General features: G+C 41.3%; 2 protein-coding genes across 5 annotated transcripts in view; one reads left to right on the forward strand and one right to left on the reverse strand.

Annotated features, from left to right (window-relative positions):
* The window catches only part of rlig1 (RNA 5'-phosphate and 3'-OH ligase 1), a 9,385-nt gene extending 607 nt beyond the window's left edge, over positions 1-8,778 (forward strand). The window contains exons 2-7 of one of the 3 annotated variants that reach the window (XM_087796763.1): positions 440-551; positions 3,583-3,678; positions 3,778-3,894; positions 4,405-4,602; positions 5,809-5,978; positions 8,383-8,778. In XM_087796763.1, the coding sequence (XP_087652889.1) occupies positions 440-551; positions 3,583-3,678; positions 3,778-3,894; positions 4,405-4,602; positions 5,809-5,978; positions 8,383-8,595 (906 nt within the window). In that variant the 3' untranslated portion in view covers positions 8,596-8,778. Of the gene's footprint in view, positions 1-439; positions 552-3,582; positions 3,679-3,777; positions 3,895-4,404; positions 4,603-5,808; positions 5,979-6,234; positions 6,786-8,382 lie in introns of those variants that run through there. The other 2 variants (XM_087796764.1, XM_087796765.1) reach the window with 2 other exon arrangements.
* A 142-nt stretch (positions 8,779-8,920) lies between these two features.
* The window catches only part of cep290 (centrosomal protein 290), a 39,528-nt gene continuing 24,184 nt past the window's right edge, over positions 8,921-24,264 (reverse strand). For both annotated transcript variants that reach the window (XM_087796762.1, XM_087796761.1), the window contains 14 exons: positions 23,826-23,942; positions 23,610-23,752; positions 19,729-19,884; positions 17,409-17,517; positions 16,751-17,263; positions 16,472-16,606; positions 14,011-14,097; positions 13,783-13,947; positions 13,587-13,709; positions 11,079-11,248; positions 10,867-11,008; positions 10,624-10,688; positions 9,712-9,800; positions 8,921-9,307 (listed from right to left, as the gene is read on the reverse strand). In XM_087796762.1, the coding sequence (XP_087652888.1) occupies positions 9,078-9,307; positions 9,712-9,800; positions 10,624-10,688; positions 10,867-11,008; positions 11,079-11,248; positions 13,587-13,709; positions 13,783-13,947; positions 14,011-14,097; positions 16,472-16,606; positions 16,751-17,263; positions 17,409-17,517; positions 19,729-19,884; positions 23,610-23,752; positions 23,826-23,942 (2,244 nt within the window). In that variant the 3' untranslated portion in view covers positions 8,921-9,077. The remainder of the gene's footprint in view (positions 9,308-9,711; positions 9,801-10,623; positions 10,689-10,866; positions 11,009-11,078; positions 11,249-13,586; positions 13,710-13,782; positions 13,948-14,010; positions 14,098-16,471; positions 16,607-16,750; positions 17,264-17,408; positions 17,518-19,728; positions 19,885-23,609; positions 23,753-23,825; positions 23,943-24,264) is intronic.

The following is a 24,264-nucleotide window of genomic DNA, read 5'->3' on the forward strand; positions in this document are numbered from 1 at the left end:
AGATAGAGGGAGGAAGATGTGCTGTAAACACACGAGCACATGATACAAATTAAGATAAGAAATTCCTTTTTTAAATGGGCTGTAAACTTTAAATTACAGTATATGACAGACATTTAATCTTTAACTTGTTTTTTTTATTCTTTATCGTTGGTGCAGATAAGTCTTGTTTTTTTTTATTGAATAACTATCGGAACATTATGATTTATTTTAAACTGATTCTCTTCTGGTCACAGGCAGGAAGATAAATATTCACAGGAGCGTCAATGAGGCCATTTTATGTCTTTTATCGTAGAGTCGATAATCCCTGAGGGTCGACTTCTTTTAAACTACTTTCAATCCCTCGCTTTCACGCCGAGGTCACGCCGAGGTCACGCCGAGGTCACCCCGAGGTCGCGCAAGGTCAACGAAAACGACAGACTCTTCTCTGTTTCGCTTCCAGGAATTCCAGGTCGTCGCCACCGAACATCTGAACCCCGCGGCGGCGAACGTGCAGCGAGCCGTCGCCACGGAGAAGCTGGACGGAACCTGTTGCTACGTGAGCGTCCGGAACGGTGAGTCACGGATTACCATTCGAAAGGTTACCAAGAGATTCCGATAATCGGAAAAGAACGTATTGTTAGACTCTGGTGTGGTTCCGGATTTACTCCCCGGATCCAAGAATCTTTTGAAGGATTGGTCTCGGTACTTGTTTGGTATTTTATCAGCCGTGTTGTATTAACCGATCCGTCCTCGTGGTGTTTACCAGTTCAAGGTCGACCGTTTAAGAGTCACGTGGATGACGTCAGGACTTCCATTTCAACTTTTCCACCCTCACCCTCCCAGTGTGTGTCTGCACCGTTATACGAGCACGAAAGCAAACAAACAAAAGAGTTTGCGATAAAGTGCGTGATATAAAATAATTATATTTCTAAATATACAATAAAAACACAATTGTTCACAGTTTTTTTTTGCAATTTGCAATTAAACTTCTGACCACTAGGTAGCATGTATTAGTCCTTTGCAGCTAAAGGGACAACAAGTCCCTGAGGACGAGAGGATACAGTGAGTCCAGCAGCTTTTAAAGCTGATGTTTGGACATATTTTGGTTTGAAAACAAATGAAAGCAGTTACGACTTTGTCAAGAGTCATGTGGTCTATAAATACTACAACACCAGAGTCAAGTACTGGACAATACTACACATATATACTTGTTACTACACTATCACAACACCAGAGTCAAGTACTGGACAATACTACACATATATACTTGTTACTACACTATCACAACACCAGAGTCAAGTACTGGACAATACTACACATATATACTTGTTACTACACTACCACAACACCAGAGTCAAGTACTGGACAATACTACACATATATACTTGTTACTACACTATCACAACACCAGAGTCAAGTATTGGACAATACTACACATATATCCTTGTTACTACACTATCACAACACCAGAGTCCAGTACTCCACAATACTACACATATATCCTTGTTACTACACTATCACAACACCAGAGTCAAGTACTGGACAATACTACACATATATACTTGTTACTACACTATCACAACACCAGAGTCAAGTATTGGACAATACTACACATATATACTTGTTACTACACTATCACAACACCAGAGTCCAGTACTCCACAATACTACACATATATCCTTGTTACTACACTATCACAACACCAGAGTCCAGTACTCCACAATACTACACATATATCCTTGTTACTACACTATCACAACACCAGAGTCAAGTATTGGACAATACTATACATACAGTCGGGCAAAAAAGTATTTAGTCAGCCACCGATTGTGCAAGTTCTCCCACTTAAAATGATGACAGAGGTCTGTAATTTTCATCATAGGTTCACTTCAACTGTGAGAGACAGAATGTGAAAATCCAGGAATTCACATTGTAGGATTTTTAAAGAATTTATTTGTAAATTATGGTGGAAACAGTCAGACTCCAAACTCCACTATGGCCAAGACCAAAGAGCTGTCGAAGGACACCAGGAAAAGAATTGTAGACCTGCACCAGACTGGGAAGAGTGAATCTACAATAGGCAAGCAGCTTTGTGTGAAAAAATCAACTGTGGGAGCAATTATCAGAAAATGGAAGACATACAAGACCACTGATCATCTCCCTCGATCTGGGGCTCCACGCAAGATCTCATCCCGTGGGGTCAAAATGATCATGAGAACGGTGAGCAAAAATCCCAGAACCACACGGGGGGACCTGGTGAATGACCTGCAGAGAGCTGGGACCAAAGTAACGAAGGTTACCATCAGTAACTACAACGACAGGGAATCAAATCCTGCAGACATGTCCCCCTGCTTAAGCCAGTGCATGTCCAGGTCTGAAGTCTGCCAGAGGGCACATGGATGATACAGCAGAGGATTGGGAGAATGTCATGTGGTCAGATGAAACCAAAGTAGAACTTTTTGGTATAAACTCAACTCGTCGTGTTTGGAGGATGAAGAATACTGAGTTGCATCCCAACAACACCAGACCTACTGTGAAGCATGGGGTAGGAAACATCATGCATTGGGGCTGTTTTTCTGCTAAGGGGACAGGACGACTGATCCGTGTTCAGGAAAGAATGAATGGGTCATGTATCGTGAGATTTTGAGGCAAAACCTCCTTCCATCAGTGAGAGCTTTGAAGATGAAACGTGGGTCTTCCAGCATGACAATGATCCCAAACACACCGCCCGGGCAACGAAGGAGTGGCTCCGTAAGAAGCATTTGAAAGTCCTGGAGTGGCCTAGCCAGTCTCCAGACCTCAACCCCAAAACATCACTGCTCTCGAGAAGATCTGCATGGAGGAATGGGCCAAAATACCAGCTACTGTGTGTGCAAACCTGGTAAAGACCTATAGTAATCGTTTGACCTCTGTTATTGCCAACAAAGGTTATATTACAAAGTATTGAGTTGAATTTTTGTTATTGACCAAATACTTATTTTCCACCATAATTTACAAATAAATTATTTAAAAATCCTACAATGTGAATTCCTGGATTTTTTTTCTTACATTTTGTCTCTCACAGTTGACCTCTGTCATTATTTTAAGTGGGAGAACTTGCACAATTGGTGGCTGACTAAATACTTTTTTTCCCCCACTGTATATACTTGTTACTACACTATCACAACACCAGAGTCAAGTACTGGACAATACTACAAATATATACTTGTTACTACACTATCACAACACCAGAGTCAAGTACTAGACAATACTACACATATATACTTGTTACTACACTATCACAACACCAGAGTCAAGTACTGGACAATACTACACATATATACTTGTTACTACACTATCACAACACCAGAGTCAAGTACTGGACAATACTACACATATATACTTGTTACTACACTATCACTTTATCTATTTATTTAAATCGCTGTCCCTGTATCACGATACCCATCGTATCACCGTTGAGGGTTTGCACCTCATGCAGAATTTTTAAATGACTTTAATTGTGTATGTCAGTTGTGATGTGACTAAAATGTATGTTGTGTGTGTTTGTGTGTGAATATGTTTGTGTGTGTATATGTTTGTGTGTGTGTGTGTGTGTGTGTGCAGGGCAGCCATGGCTCTGGGCTCGACTGGACCGGAAACCCAACAAACAAGGAGAGAAGAGATTCAAGAAGTACCAGCACTCGAACAAGAGCAGCAAAGGTTTAGTCTCTTCGTTCATTTGAAGTGTGTGTGTGTGTGTGTGTAGGTGTGTGTGTGTTTGTGTGTGTTGGATGATAACATCAATTTACATGTTTCCAGGGTTCACTTGGAATGTAGAAGAAGACTTCAAAACGGTACCTGACGCATGGATTCCAGCTCACGGAGTGAAACATCTCAACGGTCATCCAGTTCCAGATCAGCAGGGCCACATTCCAGGTTCTCCAGCTCGTCTCCGACGACTCATTAACTTTAACTAGAACTAGCACCAGAAACAACGGATCGGTAGCTTGAACGGTGCTGAAGAGTTCAGGCAGTCGTCACTCTCTGTGGTTCAGCTTCAGTACTCGCAGGACACTGAACATATTGTTGTAGCGAACAATGGTCCGGAACAGCAAAGCTACTTGTTACGAACAGATGCTTTACTTGCACCGCGGATACACTTTAACTCAACTACATTACTTAGTAGGCGGGACTAACTACCACTCCCACCTTACTAGGTGAGCTCCCATGATGCCCTTCTACACATTGCTCTATTTAGTGGTGGCTAATTGGTCGATACAATACTGTGTTTTCAATTCTTCGTCCATGTTGCTACGTCGAAAGTGATCACCAACTGTGATGGGTTGGCTGGGCGGCAAAGCATCACGAAGGCCGTTTAGGTCCATTATTATCAGGGAGAATTTGAGGCGTGTGGACTGAGCTGGATTCCGACTCGGTTCTATCCAGGTTGGGTTCCCGTGGAGAAGGACAACAAGCAGTACTGCTGGCACTCGTCCGTGCTGGACTCGGACGCCGTCGCCGCCCTCGTCCTCCGGCCCTCGGGGAACATGGAGGACGCGCTGGAGATCGTGGCGGTTCCACTGGTGGACCTTCTGGAGCAAACCCTGGAGCTCATCGGGACAAACGTGAACGCAAACCCATACGGTAACAGACACTAGTTCTTCTGTGTTTGCCTTAAATCTCAGGCTAGAAGTTGCACTTAAATACTTACATTTCTCAACAATCGACAGTTCGACTCATGTATTAATGGATGAACTCACTGACCTCGGACCGTTTTCTGTGGTACACGTTGAACAAAAATATGTAAAAAGGTTTTCGTACAACTCATAAACTACAAAGCTGTAACACGGTTCTCTGTAGTATTACTGCAGATATATTCACATAGTTTCCATAGTCCTACTCAGTGAGTCTCTGTAGTATTACTTTGCAAGGTTATGCTGAATTACTCAGTGAATCGTCGTAGTATTACTCCATGATGCTCCGCAGTATTACTTTGTGAGTCTTTGTCAGTATTACTCCACAAGGCTTTGTAGTGTTACTTTGGGAATATTCGTAGTATTTACCGAGTCTCCGGGTATTAACTCAAGTGTTAGGTCTGTCGTACTAATCTGTGAGGCTCTGCAGTATTACTCCACGATTAGTGCTAGTCTCAGTAGTATTACTCGGCAAGACTCCACAGTATTACTCTGCGAGTCTCCAGTATTAATCTGCAAGGCTCTGCAGTATTTTCCGAGTCTCCACAGTATTACTCCGCTTGGCTACGTAGTATTTAGTGAGTCTCTGCAGTATTACTCTGCTTGGCTACTTAGTATTTGGTGAGTCTATGCAGTATTACTCCGTTTGGCTGCGTAGTATTTAGTGAGTCTCTGCAGTATTACTCCGCTTGGCTACTTAGTATTTGGTGAGTCTATGCAGTATTACTCCGCTTGGCTGCGTAGTATTTAGTGAGTCTCTGCAGTATTACTCCGCTTGGCTACGCAGTATTTAGTGAGTCTCCGCAGTATTACTCACTTGGCTAAGTAGTATTTAGTGAGTCTCCGAGAATTTACTCTAGTGTTAGGTCTGTCGTACTAATCTGTAAGGCGCCGTAGTATTACTCTTCTGCAGTATTACTTTGTGAGTCATCAGTATTAATCTGTAAGGCTCTGCAGTATTTTAAATTTTAAATTACTCCGCTTGGCTACGTAGTATTTAGTGAGTTTCCGCAGTGTTACTCCACTTGGCTACGTAGTATTTAGTGAATTTCCGCAGTATTACTCTGCTAGGCTATCGATACTGCTTCTTAACACCATAAATTCTGATGCACCTTAAAGTCCTATAACTGCGGTTCTTGACGAGGACTCTCGACAGGTCTGGGCTCCAAGAAAGAGCCGCTTCACTTCCTGGTGCCTCACGGCAGCATCCTGGCCAAGAACCCTCCACCCGTGGAGCTCCAGCGGCTGCTCGCCTGGTTCCAGGGCGGCCCGGGAGGAAACGTGGAGGGAATCGTGTGGCACTGCGGCGACGGAACTCTGCTCAAGGTTTGTGCGAAAGTGTCAGTCGGTGTTTGTGGGAGCGATGATGCAGGAATCAAAACATGATCATCATCTGAACATCTGATTAGAGATACTGTGAGAAAAATGTTTTCTTTCGCCACATAAATCCTCAATACTTTTCCTGGCTCTTAAAGTTTGAGATATTTCAAGCGGAATTCCAATTCAATGTAATCAAAACCGTGATAAGATAAACAAACTGGTTTCCTGATATCGGCTCAGATTCGCAGTTTGTTCTCCTCAGACTTGGACGACGCTCAAATATTCTCGCTTCAGTTTTGGGAACTCGCCGCCAGCGCCTCGGTGAATATGGTGAACTGGATAAGGAGATGATAGATGGTCTCATGTCGACGGACGAGACCGTGTGGAGAAAGTGACCCTCGTGGATATGAACGGGTCAAGGGTCGTGAGAAGGAAAAGTCGTCATCGCAGCGAGACTCACGGGTTTGATCTGCAGCCGTTTCACACTCTTGGTTTGAAAGTAGGGCTGAACGATATTAGAAATGTGTTCGATATTCAATATTTGCGTCTTGAATTGCGTTAATTTTTAGAGAAGGAAAACGATGCGATATTTCCCTTTCGTTGATGTGCAGCCACTAGATGGCAGCAGCCATCATGTCCATTGCAACAAAATCCTGCGAGATCCCAGTGATTACTGAGGACAAGAGGATACAGTTGACTCCAGCTGATGTTTGGACATATTTTGGTTTGAAAACAAATGAAAACAGTTACGACTTCGTCAAGAGTCATGTGGTCTGTAAATACTACAACACCAGAGTCAAGTACTGGACAATACTACACATATATCCTTGTTACTACACTATCACAACACCAGAGTCAAGTACTGGACAATACTACACATATATCCTTGTTACTACACTATCACAACACCAGAGTCAAGTACTGGACAATACTACACATATATCCTTGTTACTACACTATCACAACACCAGAGTCAAGTACTGGACAATACTACACATATATCCTTGTTACTACACTATCACAACACCAGAGTCAAGTACTGGACAATACTACACATATATACTTGTTACTACACTATCACAACACCAGAGTCAAGTACTGGACAATACTACACATATATCCTTGTTACTACACTATCACAACACCAGAGTCAAGTACTGGACAATACTACACATATATCCTTGTTACTACACTATCACAACACCAGAGTCAAGTACTGGACAATACTACACATATATCCTTGTTACTACACTATCACAACACCAGAGTCAAGTACTGGACAATACTACACATATATCCTTGTTACTACACTATCACAACACCAGAGTCAAGTACTGGACAATACTACACATATATCCTTGTTACTACACTATCACAACACCAGAGTCAAGTACTGGACAATACTACACATATATCCTTGTTACTACACTATCACAACACCAGAGTCAAGTACTGGACAATACTACACATATATCCTTGTTACTACACTATCACAACACCAGAGTCAAGTACTGGACAATACTACACATATATCCTTGTTACTACACTATCACAACACCAGAGTCAAGTACTGGACAATACTACACATATATACTTGTTACTACACTATCACAACACCAGAGTCAAGTACTGGACAATACTACACATATATCCTTGTTACTACACTATCACAACACCAGAGTCAAGTACTGGACAATACTACACATATATACTTGTTACTACACGATCACAACACCAGAGTCAAGTACTGGACAATACTACACATATATACTTGTTACTACACTATCACAACACCAGAGTCAAGTACTGGACAATACTACACATATATCCTTGTTACTACACTATCAAAACACCAGAGTCAAGTACTGGACAATACTACACATATATTCTTGTTACTACACGATCACAACACCAGAGTCAAGTACTTGGCAATACTACACATATATCCTTGTTACTACACTATCACAACACCAGAGTCAAGTACTGGACAATACTACACATATATCCTTGTTACTACACTATCACAACACCAGAGTCAAGTACTGGACAATACTATACATGTATACTTGTTACTACAGTATCACAACACGAGAGACAAGTACTGAACAATACTACACATATATCCTTGTTACTACACTATCACAACACCAGAGTCAAGTACTGGACAATACTACACATATATACTTGTTACTACACGATCACAACACCAGAGTCAAGTACTGGACAATACTACACGTATATACTTGTTACTACAGTATCACAACATAGCGTATCTACTGTATCAAGATACATTTCGCCTGTTTCTTGTCAATACATCCACTAACATCTGACCTCGTGAAGCTTCATGAATGTATTCGATTCAAACACCTGTGTTTTGAAATGTTCTCTGAGGTCCAAACGTTGTGTTCAGGGACTGAACTATGGTGTCGTTCGTCTGCAGCTTCATCGTCATCACCTGAACCTGTCGTGGCCCGGAGGAGCAGAAACCTTCCTGGGCAGCAAACCTGTGGACGTGTGCGTGGATCGACCCGCCGGGGAGTTCAGCGACGACCTGATGGAACGTTTCTCCAGGATGAACGGACGCAAGTTCAGGCGCCTGCAGGACGTGCAGTACCAGCCTTGAACACAAGACACAACCTCTGCACTGCCATGATTCCAGAACTCTTCCAGTCTGCAGGCCTGACTTGGCGTGACGCCGCCAAACGTGGGCAGCTTGCGTAGCATCGGCGACTGTTGATATGAAAACTACAACGTTAACATGTGATCGTTTATTTTGAAAAAGAAATACAAAGTGTCTCAAAATAGATTCTTCTACAACAAAAAACCTTCTAGCTTTAAGAACGTTCTTCTTCCTGGTCCAATAGAACCCGGAGGATCTTCGAAGACAAGGTCTCGACGGATCTATCTTTAAACATCCAAACTATTCACATAAAGGTTCTTTTTGTGCCACAGTTTCACGCTCGCGACTCGTGATTCAGTTCAAAAATGTTTGGCATGTTTGAGGCGACTTGAGTTCTACGAGAAAGAATCTTTGAAGAAACGTAAACTTGGAAGAACTTTCTACAAACTTGTAAACAGTTGTTGTTATACACTGACCACTGCAGGTCAGTTGATGGACACGTGCGGCAGCCCAGCCTCGACCCCGAACTCCTCACAAACCTTCTTCAGCCGCTGCTCCAGCAAAATGTTCTTCTTCACCTCCACGTTGTAGTTGTACTTCAAGTCCTCGATCTCCTCGAAGAAGGTCGGGTCGAAGCTCTCCAGCTCCTTGCGCAGCTTCTGGACTTCGAAGTGGAGTTTGTTGTTCTCCGCCTGCAGAACCTGCTTCCTGTGGTCTGGAGACGCAGAGGAAAGACGTGGACAACGTTTCCGCGACAAAACTCTTCCAGTGGTTCACTTTGAGCCGACGTTTCCCACAATGCAACGCCTTCAGAGACTTCAACAAGATGTTTCTTCAACAATGACTGTGATCAAACACTGAACTCTTTTATATCGTATGAAGAACCCAACGTCCGTTTAAACAGTATTTTCATTATCCTGGTTAGTTTCCCAGAGCTTTTTCCATCTGGTCTTGACATTTAACGCTAAAATTCTGTTTGTTTTTTATATCGTCAGGTCAAGATAATGTCTTCAAACGATACCTTTAAGGTGATATTATTTTGTTTATTTATTTGTACAAGTGTTTTCAACGACTGTCCCCTCAAGAGAATAAACAGAAACCACCTGTAACACGACTCACCTGGTCTCGTCGTCGCCTCCTTCTGTCGCTCGCCGTCGACTTCCTGTTGTAACTCGGCGTTTTCCCGCCGCAGGTCGTCACAGGCCGACCTGATCGTGAAGACACACCGACTTTGGTTTGAGTCCAGCACATCGTGACTTGAGAAAATATTACGACTCGTCTCACGATGTATTTCGATACATCTTTTTCGTAAACATGTTCGGGGACACAGATCCTTAGTGACATCTTGTGATTTCTTTTTCCTCTTTTGGTTGAATAAATATTAAAACAAAAATATGTCCAAACATCGGATTTAAGATTCCACAGTATCCTCTCGTCCTCAGTCATCGCCAGATCTCGCGTGACTTCAGGACGTAATGACTTCTGCCATCTAGCAGCTGGGAGCGGAATTACAACACAGATGAACAAACACTGTGATTAAATAAAGTTAAATTAAAAAAGATAAATCGAATTTATTCGAATATAATGAAATTATTTTTGTCTAAATCAAAATTTAATATAAAGGTCTATGGAAAAAAAAAAAATCTATGATTTGCAAGGTTTTTTTCCACACCCATAATCCCCAACCTCTGGTCCGGGAGCCTAAACTGGTGCCGAATAAAATAAAATAAAAAAAAAATTCTGTTATATTGATTGAGGTTCTTGATGTTTTAAAAGCACATATTCTCCCTCAAGCCTGTAACTCTTGACACAAAAATATACCTCAACTAGTTGTGTTCTTCATGCACTTAACTTAACTTTGTGTTTTTATCTGGTCATGGCTTTTTAACTTTGTGTTTTTTCTCTAAATGTCGCTACATGAATAGAATTCCGACATTCCAAGGGTCTGTGGAGCAAGAACCTGTTTTTAGTCGAACTAATGCTCATCATTCATTTGACTTCAGGAGAGTTTTGGGAAACAATGGTTTGTACCGGAGACTGAGAAGCTCTTTGGTCTCCGAGTGTGAAGCATCTGGAAACTTCTTCATCAGCTCCAACTGTAAACACGACAAAGTCATCGTCAAACATCTGCGATGAAGAACCTCAAACGTCGGCTCCGTCCTCAGTTACGCTCGTTTCTTCCAAACACATCGAAGCCAAATGTGTCAAAGAGTAGAAACACCTCGTCCTGGACCGGATGAAGACGTGAGGAATGATCTGGCGAGATCTTCGTACCTGGTCTTCAAGTTTGCGGATGCCGACCCGAGCGCTCTCCTCGCTCTGCTTCACCTCTTTCAACTCTTTCTTCAGCTCCGTCAAGCTGCAGGTCTTCACGTCCAGCTCCTGCTCCAGCTCCTTCATCTTGTTCTCAAACATCCTTCAGACGGAAAGAAAGAAAAAACTTCTCGTACATCTTCAACACCTCGATTCAATCAGAGTCGGCGCACCTCGATACGACCGAGGACTTCAGGGTCCTCCGGTCTGCTCCTTCGGGAGCGGGTTTGGTCAGAACCTCCCGGAGTCTCTTCTTCGTGTCCTCCAGTTGACCTTCAAGCCTCTCGTGGTTCACCTCCAGGGTCGTTTTCGTCGCTCGCAGGCGCTCGGCTGCCTCCACTTCCTGAGAACCGACGCGAACTATGACCTCAAGGTTGTTCGATGAAGTGCATGAAAAAAACGCTGACTCCGAAGGAACTCTGGACTGGTTACCACAACATGTTGTGTATTTGCATCTGTGTATGTTTGATCGTATGCAGACGATGTTGTTCTGTACGTGTGCGTCTCCTGACGTTTAGAGAATGTGAACCGATGTGTGATCATTGTTACTATGAACGAGTACCAGTCCCGACGGTTTGGGGGACGACTGATGTTGACTAATGACCTCTGTGTTTCTGGGGGGAGGGTACCTGGATCAGGTCAAGGAACTAGGGACTATGAAAATTCAAATACGTCCATTTATAATGACATTTATAAAAATACTAAATAAGGTAGACTTCCAGTATTTCAGCATGGCGAGGGGGGCAACAACCCCCATGAAAATATAAATGTTTCAAATGTTGATGTCATTTAAACCACATGTATTACATAATAGGGTAGATTTCCGTAATTTCAGTTTGTTAATTGTAAGGGGGCAGAAATGGGGCCAGAAGACCCCCATGAAAATAAAAAAAAAATCTTGAAAATGATCATGTAGACTACTGACCTATCAGTGTAGGTTTAAGGGGGGGGGGATTTCAAGGGGGCAGAAGATCCCCGTTAAAATTAAAACGTGTCCTTTTATAATACAATTTAAACCACATTTATGACAAACCAAGTAAAGGAGATTTCCGAAAATTAGGTCCATTTTGTTGATTGTAATGGGGAGCGAAGGGGGCGAAAGACCCCCATGATTGCCTTCAGTTCAGTTTATTTCAAAGGTGGCGTTCCATTAAAAAGATGCTGCACCAGATTTAGCACAATTTAACACTTTCCAGCTGTAGTCCTCGACAAAGATGCAGACAGTTTACGTAACGACAGTAAGATCTAATAATGTCAATGATGGCCAAATAACTGTCTGGTACTATTAGGACTGGTGGTTTTAGAAGCCATTCTTCGACATCCTGTGAGAAGCAATGATTTGTTCCTTAGATTGTCTGGAACTTGTTCCATTCTTTGATGCCTTTGTATGAAAAGGCTGATCGAGAGAACGCAGACTTTCTTTTGGGAACATTGCAGTCGCCCCTGGACTCTGACCTTAAAGCTCTGCTCGTAAGTCGAGAGCATGGCTGTGTAAAGGTCTTCAGGGGAGGAGGGGCAGCATCATGCAGGACTTTATCACATGGATGTTGGAGAACTTTATCAAGTTGTCAAAGCTCAAGATTTGTCTTTTTCGAGGATGAAGCAATGGTGGGAACGCCAAGGTTTTTGATCAAGACCTGACTGTGCAAAGATCTAAGTGGGTTTAAAACTATGGGTTTCTCTTGGGATCATGATGACAAGCAGTACAAAAAATGTGAAATTATCATTGCATGAAAATAACATTTTGCTGCTTCCAATGATAAGGAGCTCCTGATGAGTTTAAAGTTGGCAATGTTACATTTTTAACACATTGCAGACCTTTTTTCACATGTTTTTTCAAATTAAGTGTAGGGTCCAAAACGACACCCAAGTATTTCACTTCCTCCACATAGATATTTGAAAGGACACTGCATTGGTCTGTTTGGAGAAGGACATCGAGACCGTCTTCTCCGTGTCCAGTGTAAGGACCTGTCAAGACACTCAGTTGCTCTCTTCATCGCTGTAGAGTCTCGCTGCTACACAATTTGCGTCGGAGCCGTGTGTCAAGAAGACCTTATCATCAGCGTACATCAAGACCTCCACATCCTCACAGATGGAGGGTAGATCGTTGATGTACAAGCTGAAAAGTAACGGCCCTAGAATAGACGCCCGTTGTACAGGGTTCATATATATATAATATAAACCCCATCTACTACATAGCAAGTAAGGTAGACTTCCTCTACTTCAGCTCCTTCCTTTAATTGAAAGGGGACCAAAGGACCCCCCTGAAAACTCAATTACATCCTATTTTTGTGAAGACAAAATGTTTTGAAAATCATGTAGACTACTCTCTGTGAAGGTTTGGGGGAGGGGTGACTTCATCAGCTCAAGAGAAAGGGGGGCACAAGACCCCCATGAAAATTCAAACATGTCCAATTTTGATGAAACGGAAACTGTATGTTTTACATAAAAAGTGAAGAAGAGATTCACAATTTCAGCTCCTCTGGTAAATTTAAGGGGGATCAAGACCCCTTAAAATTAAAAATACGATATATTATATATATATATTTCAATTAAATTGATTTTAATTAATTAATTTTGCTCAACCTTCTCTTATCTCCCAATTTAATTTTTTTCACTTTTAAATTTCTATTGTATGAAGTCAATAAAAAACACCATCTGAAAGTAAAGAATGAACTCACCCTTTTAATATCTTTACGAAGACGCTCGTTTTCCATCACGATCTTCTCCATCCCTTTGGTCTTGGAGGTGAGTTTGGACCTGAGCTCGGCTTCGCTCTGGTCTTTGAGCTTCTCGTGGTCCGACTGGTGGAGGAGACGTACGACGTGATTCACGACGAGCGTTCATATCGAGAGAAGAAGAAGCAGAAACCGAGACCTTGAGAGTTTTCAGCTCCTGCTCCAGCGAAGACACCTTCTCCTGATTGGCAGACGCGCTGGACCTCTTCAGCGACTCGTTCTCCCTCTGCAGTCGCTCCGCCACCTTCTTCAGCAGACCCACCGTCTTCTCCAGCTCGGGCACCGTCTTGCCGCTCTGGCCGGCCTGAGGAGAGTCACATGACTGAAGCCTTCATCCACAGACATGAGGACGGAGATGTTGACGTACTCCTCGAACATGAGTCAACTCCTTCTCCAGCTCCTTGATCTCCTTCTTCAGCGCGCCGCACGTTTCTTTATGGTCGGCGATTTCATCCTGTTGACGCAACGTCAAGCCGAGTCAATAACCATCAACTCTGGACTGGTTACAACAACATGTGATAAGCTGAGCATTACATGACGACAACATGTCATCAGTGGGCAGAGAAGCAGATTGAGTAAACGAATGCTGCTTCCCAGGTGCAAAACAAATAGACTCAGGGACTCAATCATTCCTCGGGCTATTAAATTGTACAATTCTGAGTTTGGGGGCAGGAGTGGAGTAAAAGTATCATGATGTTCTGTTCTATGTTAGTCTTTGTCTTTTTTATTTTTCTTTGATCTATGTTCTTTAACTTTATCTTTAGACTTAGATTGTAAGTAAGTAAGTAAGTAAGATTTATTTATAAAGCGCTTTTCCAGACCAGGGTCACAAATTGTTAAACAATCAAAACAATACTCAAAAAAGTATATACTTTAAAGATCAAGATAATACTGAGAACAACACAGGAGTTCCAGAAAATCAAGGAAAAGCCTGAACAAATAAGAACGTCTTAAGATGTTTCTTAAAGGAGTCAGTAGATCCATCAAGCGCAAAGAGAGAGAAGATCGTTCCAAAGCTTAGGAGCAACAGCCTGAAAAGATTTCTCTCCTCTGGTCCTGAGCCGTGTGCGAGGAACCATCAGTAGATTCTGATCCACAGACCTCAGAGCCCGAGCTGGGGTGTAAGGCTGGATCAGATCAGTGATGTAAGGAGGAGCCTGACCATGAATAGATCTGAAAATAAGAACCAGAATTTTAAAGTTGATCCTGAAAGAAACTGGAAGCCAGTGAAGAGTTTGGAGGAGAAATGTGAGTTCTTCTACTAGGGCGGGTCAGAATTCTGGCTGCAGAGTTCTGAATCAACTGCAGACGAGACACATCCTTCTTGTTAAGACATGAAAACAAACTGTTACAATAGTCCAGACGAGAAGAAACAAACGCATGGATTATAAGATCCAGATCATGTTCCGACAACATTTTCCTAAGTTTAGAGATTTTTCTCAGTTGAAGGAAACAGTTTCTGGTCAGTTTTCTGCAGTGTCATCATCTTGTTCTTTCTCTTTGTTCTTGTTCTTATTTTGTTTTGAATTACTTTTTGTGAAAAATAGCTGTATTTGCTGTGGCTATTGGAAAAAAAAAAACAACTTCCTGAGGGATCAATAAAGTTCTACCTTAATGTTGTGTATTTGCATCTGTGTATGTTTGACTGTATGCCGACGATGGTGTTCTGTACGTTTGCGTCTCCTGAGTTTTAGAGAATTTGAGCCGATGTGTGATCATTATTTATATGGAACCAGGAGTTTTCTAGAGTTTGTGTTTGACTCCTTCTCACTAGTCGAGAGTCACTCGCTCACATTATATCAGAGAAATAATAAATAGCACTTTTTTCTTTCTTTCTGTGCGGCATGGTAGCTGGTTTGGGGACGACTGATGTTGACTAATGACAACTATGTTAGGTTAGGTTAGGTAGAACTTTATTGATCCCTCAGGAGGTCTCCTTCGGGAATTTTTTTTTTTTTCCAAATTATCCACAGCAAATACAGCAATTTTTCATTAAAAATAATCAAAATAAAATAGGAACATCAGAAGAGGATGGGGGTGGGGGTTAACTTGATCAGTTCAAGGGGAAGGGGGGCAAAAGACCCCCATGGAAATTAAAATATGTCCATTTATGATGACATTTATTACTGATACCAAATAAGGTAGATTTCCAGTATTTTAGCTTCTCAATGGGGGAAAAAAGGGGGGCGACAACCCCCATGAAAATATAAATGTGTCAAATGTTGATGTAATTTAAACCACATGTATTACATAATAGGGTAGATTTCCGTAATTTCAGTTTGTTAATTGTAAGGGGGCAGAAATGGGGCCAGAAGACCCCCATGAAAATAAAAATAAAAATCTTGAAAATGATCATGTAGACTACTGACCTATCAGTGTAGGTTTAAGGGGGGGAGGGGCAACTCGACCATTTCAAGGGAAAGGGATTTCAAGGGGGGCAGAAGACCCCCATGAAAACAACAGCCAAGTCAATAACCATCTAAACGATCCAGAGTTGGGTTTTTCGATGCGTCTAAGTATTTGATAACTTCTGCTTCCTTTCTAGAGACAATGCACTGATGCCATTGAGGTCAAACTAAGGTAAGGTAAGGTAAGGTAAAACTTTATTGATCCCTCAGAAGGTCTCCTTCGGGAAATTGTTTTATTACTTTACTTTTATATTAATTGTTTTATAACTCCAGATGATATGAAGTAGTATTTCTCGTTACTAACTTAAGGATGAACAGGAACCCTAATTATATTTTGTCATGTGTGCAGTAAAACGTTTTCACCATCATTGACGCGACCACAAGATTCTTCTCTCCTAGAAGCTCATGAATCCACCTGACCTTGAGTCTTGGAACTTCTTCGTGGACCTGCTGGAGCTGCAGGCGAAGCCCCAGGATCTCAGACGCCAGCTTACGATTCTCCTTCTGGATCTCCGGCTCTCTCTGCGTCGGCGTTCCGGTTCCACGGCCGGAAGTCTGGAAGAAAGTTTCGAATCCCGTCAACCAAGGTTGAACCGACGAGTGAGTCGAGGATCACGACAACAGGGGCGGAAGCTTCTCCTAGTGACACTCATGGATCTGACGGCTACAGCTAGAAGACACGTGGGCAGCCTGATGTACCTTCAGATATCTACCACTGCCGCCATGTTTTACTCTAGCATTCACAGTGACGGTCTTCTGTCGACGTGCTGCTACATTGCTCTGGTCCACATCTGGTTGCGGAGACAGAAGAGCCTCGAGGTTCTTATCTGGATCTTCAGTATCAACGAGCATCTCGTCAGGATCTGTAGGTGGACACTCTTCTTTTGCCGTCTCCGTGGGGATCTCGGAATCCTCCTCCGTGCGTGACTCAGTTTGCTTTTCTTCGCACTCCTGAGTGTCCTCTTTCAATCCATCCGCCTCTTCCTCTTCATCGCTTCCTTTTTCCTTTCCCTTTCCCGTCCCATCAATACTCGGTGGACTCGGGCCGGTACCGACTGAACGTCCCTCTGCTCGTTGGTCCTCCACTGGCTGATGATCAATGGCGACCCCGAGATCCTCAGGGCTGAGCGAGCGACTGCTCGACTCGGACGCTAAACGATCGGCGACATCGAAAGTGCAAGAAAACATCCCAACCAAAGACTTAGACTTGATCTTTGTCACACATTCGATCCAAGGACATGAAAAGAAGGAGACGAACAAAACGTCAAAAGGACGAGAAAAAGCGCTCGATTAATCGTCTCATTTACTCTGTGAAAAAGATCATGTTCAGTATCGACACTGGTGGGGTATCACTCACCGAGGGTCGGGAAGTTGCCTCTTTGGTGTTCGGGTTCTCCGGTCTTTCCTCCAGGTCTCCGTTCTTCTGATCCTCCACGACAGCATCGCACGATGACGCCTGTTGCCGTCTGCACCGAAGATGTTCATAATGATTCAATACAAGACACTAAACAAACACATAATGATGTGTATATTCTTTGGTTTTAATGTGTTAAAACCACACATTAAGATAAAATACTATTTATATGACAAAAAAACTGTTCAAACATTAACAGAAAAGTAAGGCATTTATAGTAAGCATAAAATATTAACACACAGAAAAATTCTTAATAATAACATTAAATAATACACTTATAATTACATTATAAAAAATAGGTTGAAGAATATAAAACACCAAAAAATTGTAATTTTCATGACTATATTCTTTAGTTTTAATGTTTTTGTGAGAAACAAATATTAAAATCCTTCGATCCTCGTTATACCGTTTCTTTCAGGATCATTTTAAAATTCTGTTTTTTACTTTCAGATCTATTCATGGTCAGACCTTCCATCAACCATCTGATCCAGACTTACACCCCAGCTCGGGCTCTGATCATTTCACTTCAGTTCATTTCAAAGGTGCAGTTCCATTAAATAGATGCTGCACTAGATTTAGCACAAGATGCTACTTTCCATTTGTAGTCCTCAACAAAGATGCAGACAGTTTACATAATACATGAAATACAAATAAAGCAAAAACACAATAATATACAAAAACACAGTACAATCTTATAATGTCAATGATGGCCAAATACCCGTCTGGTACTATTAGGACTGGGGGTCTAAAAGCCAGTCTTTGACAGCCCGTGGGAAGCGACAAAAATCTGCTTTGTTCCTTAGATTGTCTGGAGCTCGTTCCATTCTTTGATGCCTTTGTATGAAAAGGCTGATCGAGAGAACGCAGACTTTCTTTTGGGAACATTGCAGTCGCCCCTGGACTCTGACCTTAAAGCTCTGCTCGTAGGTTGAGAGCATGGCTGTGTAAAGGTCTTCAGGGGAGGAGGGGCAGCATCATGCAGGACTTTATGTACCAGACAGATGTTGGAGAACCTTATCAAAGTTGTCAAAGCTCAAGATTTGATGTTTTTCAAGGATGAAGCAATGGTGGGAACGCCAAGGTTTTTGATCAAGACCTGACTGTGCAAAGATCTAAGTGGGTTTAAAACCTTGGGTTTCGCTTGAGATCATCATGACAAGCAGTACAAAACATGTGAAATTATCATTGCATGAAAATAACATTTTGCTGCTTCCAATGATAAATGTCTGAGTTCTGTGGATCAGAATCTATTAATGGTTCCTGAACACCATCACAAAATATTCAGCGTTCTTTTTAGGCCAGTCAATGTGTTCTTTGGCAAATTGTAACGGCTTCAGGAAATGTTTTGAAATGTGCTTTTTTTTTCACAATGGGCCTTAGCCTTTCATTGTCTGCACTTCTGTATTGGTTTCCCAGTCTTTTATTAATGTCTTGTTTAAAGAACGCTCTTCTTTTGAACAGAATCTTGAATATTACTCTCTCTTCCAAGGACGAATACACAGTCGGCATATGCAACGTCATGATGCCTTGATCTTCAAATAAGCTCCACCTGTTGAACATCATTATGTTTTCATATTAAACACAATTGAAATCAGCCCTGCTATTTTCTTTGGCAAGCTTTTTTCAGTTAATGATCTAGTTTCATGGAATCAGCAGCATTTTTGTCATAGCTGTTGGTTTTCTTCACCTTCATTAAACCTTCTAGAAATGCTGTGCGACTGCTTTTATTTACAGATCATTTATAAATAATAATTATAAATAACACAATAATATATATTTTTTAAATAAAACGATTAAATAGTTAAAGCTAAAAATAAATACAATTCTTGGAATTGAAGTTTATTGATCTATTATCAACCTGTGCCTGCAGCATTGATATAAATGCATTAAAAAAAGATTTAAAAATGGGAAGTTAAAGGGAAGTCATACAGCATTAATGGCTTGTGTTCATTAGCGATGGTGCGACGATTGTTTCTCCACAACAGACTCTTTCGTTCGTGGCTTGATTGAGAACAGACCCGTGAGTTATGAGGGAATGACTCGACTGGACGATGAAGGCATCAGTATAAGCTCAGCTCTGCACAATTTCACACATGATCTCACAGCCACTTATATTTATGTCCACGGCTTCGCTAATGCTTTAGGATCGAATGCTTTGATACGATATAATTCCCTCTGTTTATTTCGCTGCTTCCTTTCCTTCTCAATCTTTTATGAGGCGGATCGCGGTCGTCGTGATCTCCAACCATGCGAAGCCAATTACCTCATATCCTGGATCTGCCTCTCGAGGTCCACGTTGGTTTTCTTCAGTTGCTCCAGTTCTTTTTGCACCACACTGGATTGGAGGCTGGTCACATGACCCGCGGTCCCTCCTTGAACCTTCAGCTTCTTCTGCAGACCAGCCTTTTCCTGCTCCAGTCTGCAGACGGTGGAGGAGATATAGAGGAGATTCATTTCTGACTTCTTCAAGCATTTTTTTTCTGCACACATTTGATTCTGGATCAATTTTTTTTTTGTGATTTTTATTGTGGATATCTGCCATTCTTGTCTATTTATATGCATTTCATTTTTTATCAGGGTTGATAGAAAAATAGAAAATGTTGAAGAAAAATACACATATTATTTTCTCTTTATTTTTATGATTTATAGTTCAATAATGTGTGTAAAAAATAAAATAAATATATTTTTTATCATTAATTCCGCTTTATCCCTTATGGGGGTCGAGGGGACACTGGAGTCTGGCCCAGTTTCATTGGGCGAGAGGCAGGGGACACCCTGGTCAGGACACCAGTCTGTCTCAGGACACACAAAGATAGACAACCATTCACAAACACACTCATACATACGGACAATTTCCCAAAGTTCCCAATCAACCTCTGTATGTTTTTGGACTGTGGGATGAAACCGGAGTGTCCGGAGTAAACCCACACAACACTGGGAGAAACATACTAACTACACACAGAAAGGTCACTAGCCTGGAAGTGAAACAGCAACATTCTTGCTAACCACTGCACCACTGTGCACCCTTTTTTATTTTATTTTTATTTTTATATTTTTTTAAATCATTTATATGCAAATATTAATGCTGTCTGTTAATTAACATTACTAACAATTATGTTGCAATGACACTTCTTGCCGCTAGATGGCAGACGTCTTACATCCTCTGCAGCTAAAGGAACAATTAAATCCTGCCAGATCCTTGCCTAACTGAGGACGAGAGGATACAGTGAGTCCAGCAGCTTTTAAAGCTGATGTTTGGAAATATTTTGGTTTGAAAACAAATGAAAGCAGTTACGACTTCGTCAAGAGTCATGTGGTCTGTAAATACTACAACACCAGAGTCAAGTACTGGACAATACTACACATATATCCTTGCTACTACACTATCACAACACCAGAGTCAAGTACTGGACAATACTACACATTTATTCTTGTTACTACACTATCACAACACCAGAGTCAAGTACTGGACAATACTACACATATATACTTGTTAATACACTATCACAACACCAGAGTCAAGTACTGGACAATACTACACATATATACTTGTTACTACACTATCACAACACCAGAGTCAAGTACTGGACAATACTACACATATATTCTTGTTACTACACTATCATAACACCAGAGTCAAGTACTGGACAATACTACACATATATACTTGTTACTACACTATCACAACACCAGAGTCAAGTACTGGACAATACTACACATATATTCTTGTTACTACACTATCACAACACCAGAGTCAAGTACTGGACAATACTACACATATATTCTTGTTACTACACTATCACAACACCAGAGTCAAGTACTGGACAATACTACACATATATACTTGTTACTACACTATCACAACACCAGAGTGGAGTACTCAACCTTGTTATTACACCATCATAATATCCAGCTTATTGCACATTAAATATCCGGAGACAACAAAAAAACAAATGGTTCTGGATGAATCAAAAAGGTTCTGAACACACAAGCTGGTCATTAACTGGTGAGAATCCCAAACATTACAGTCTGATTGGCGTCGACAAGTTTATCCAAGAGGATCAAAAGAGAGTCAACTGTACTGTGTAGAGTTCTAGGAAGACGTATCACTCCTCATCCCAGAAGCTTCTTCAGTTTTCTTCCTAGAACTCTAAATATCAGTTGACTCTCTTTTGAACCTCATCAAGTGACGCCGATTGATTGATTGATTGACGTAACTCAGTTAAACAATGACCACATGTCGGAGCCAAATATATCCCAAACAAGTTAACGAACAAATCTTCCCTCAAGCCGCAGCAACTTTGTAGCTGCATTATTGCGTAATGTTTTGATTGATTACTTGGTTAGTTTGAAAAGTGAATCAGATCCACTCAATCGATGTCACATCTAGACGTCACTTCCCACCAGGATCTCCGGTCGACCCTCAGAAGCTCATGTTGTTGATCTCATGACGTCACATTCAGTTTTCCAAGAATGTGGAAAATCTCATTCTTCATGCCCCAAAAGTCAACCTGAAAGATTAAGGGTTGCTTCCGACAACTATAAATGTCTCACATTAAGTGTTCTTAATGGTCGACTGACTATCTTGGATCCGTTGATATCTTTTAGTATTTCAGAGAAAAAACTGCCAGCAGGGGTCGTCCCAGCCTCGTCCACCTCGACATCCACACAAACTCATCTTCTCTCCGTCGATTCAAACATCTGGAATCTTGATGCTTATCTTATGGAAGTATATCCGTGTCATTTAACCCTTGTGTGACCTCAGGGTCAAGGTGACCCGAAGGCCCGAAGATACAAATGTGTCCATAAATACATGTGCAGTGGTGGAGGTCTTTCACCTTGACCCAGAGACATCACAAGGGATACCACAGACACATTTGTTTTCCGGCCTTTGGGTCACCTTGACCCAGATTATTCAAATGTTTTTTTTTTTATAATTTGGAAATTGAAAGGTTTAATTTATACATTTTTAAATGCTTGTATTAATACATGTTCATATTTCTAACTGAATTAGTTTGTTTTAAAGTAATTGATATTCCAGTCATTTCAAAATCAAATTCACAAATTTCTAATTCTTTTTTTAAATTCGTAGTCTTTTAAATTCAATGAAAAAATGATGATAAAATAGAGTACAGAGAAGTTTCAGCCAATCACGGTGGTTCCAAAAAACCAACATTTTATATTGAATTTAAAAGGCTACAAATGAAAAAAAATTGAATTTGGAAATTTTTATTTTATAATCCATGTGTATATAAAAAAAATCATTTATCATAGAAATTATATATATATTTTTTTAAATTAAAGTATCAACACATTGAGTTCAATTATTCAAAAATATTTAAAGCTCAAATACAACGATATTTCAAAAGAGTTTAAATATTTGAAATGGTAATTTAATTAATTCAATATTGTTATGGCACTAATGTACATATTGTCTTCTTCTCGTTTTCATCACATATTTTCCTTATTTGTTTTCTTGTTCGTCACCCTTCTACCTCGCCTGCACTCTCTTCTTCGCCTCATCCCTTCATCACGCTGGATTATTAACACCCCAATAATCTTCTGTTTTCACCGCCTCACTCTTATCTTACACGTGTTTATTTTGATCTCCTGCTCACGTCCATCACTTCCTGTCCATCACTTCCTGTCCATCACTTCCTGTCCATCACTTCCTGTCCATCACTTCCTGTCCAACACTTCCTGTCCATCACTTCCTGTCCATCACTTCCTGTCCAACACTTCCTGTCCATCACTTCCTGTCCATCACTTCCTGTCCATCACTTCCTGTCCATCACTTCCTGTCCAACACTTCCTGTCCATCACTTCCTGTCCAACACTTCCTGTCCATCACTTCCTGTCCAACACTTCCTGTCCATCACATCCTGTCCATCACTTCCTGTCCAACACTTCCTGTCCAACACTTCCTGTCCATCACTTCCTGTCCATCACTTCCTGTCCATCACTTCCTGTCCAACACTTCCTGTCCATCACTTCCTGTCCATCGCTCCTACAGCAATCATCTCAACTTTCTCAACGCTAACTTCAAAATATCTGCTCGAACTCTGTGTCAAACTCAAAGCTCCTCGTTCGAGATGCTTCAGTCAAACATAAAAGTACCTGAACGACATGACGACGGAGACTCACCTGGAGTAAAGATCTTTCAGCGTCGCCAGCTGCTTCGAAAGGGATTCGTTTTCTCGCTCCTTGTCTTTACAATTGCTTTTCATCTTCTCCAGCCTGGCCTGCCATTTCTTCCCCTCCTCCCATCGAACGATCTCCTCCTTGGTCTGACGGAGTTTTTAATACATCAGCCAAACTGTTCGTGATCCACTTGAAATGTATATAAAAAATGAATCAGACCTTTCCATGATCTTCTCTCCTCACGTCTGCTCTCTTCTGCAAGTCGGCCTCGAGTCTCTGGATTTTCTTCTGCATGTTGTCGATGGTCAGTCCTTTTCCATCTGGGTCCGTTTGGTTCTGGCACATGGATCAAAACACTCGGGTTGTGACGCAAAGTGATAAACAAAATGAACTTTCAATAGATGTCAATAAATAGTTATATTTTTAGGAATTGATTTATGGTAAAAAAAAACTCAGAAATCAAGCAACAAACTGAAGAGAAATGAAATTCAGGATATATTCGCACATACGTGACAAACATCTCAGTCTCAGAGAATCAAGGAACATCCTGCACAAATAAAATGTCTTAAGATGGGGTGTTATCTTGACCTTTTAAGTACATATTTGATTGAGTATTGTTTTGATTGTTTAAGCACTTTGTGACCCTGGTCTGGAAAAG

This window comes from Callionymus lyra, chromosome 8, assembly GCF_982586985.1.
Source record: "Callionymus lyra chromosome 8, fCalLyr1.hap1.1, whole genome shotgun sequence".
In the NCBI taxonomy this organism is placed as follows: domain Eukaryota; kingdom Metazoa; phylum Chordata; class Actinopteri; order Syngnathiformes; family Callionymidae; genus Callionymus; species Callionymus lyra.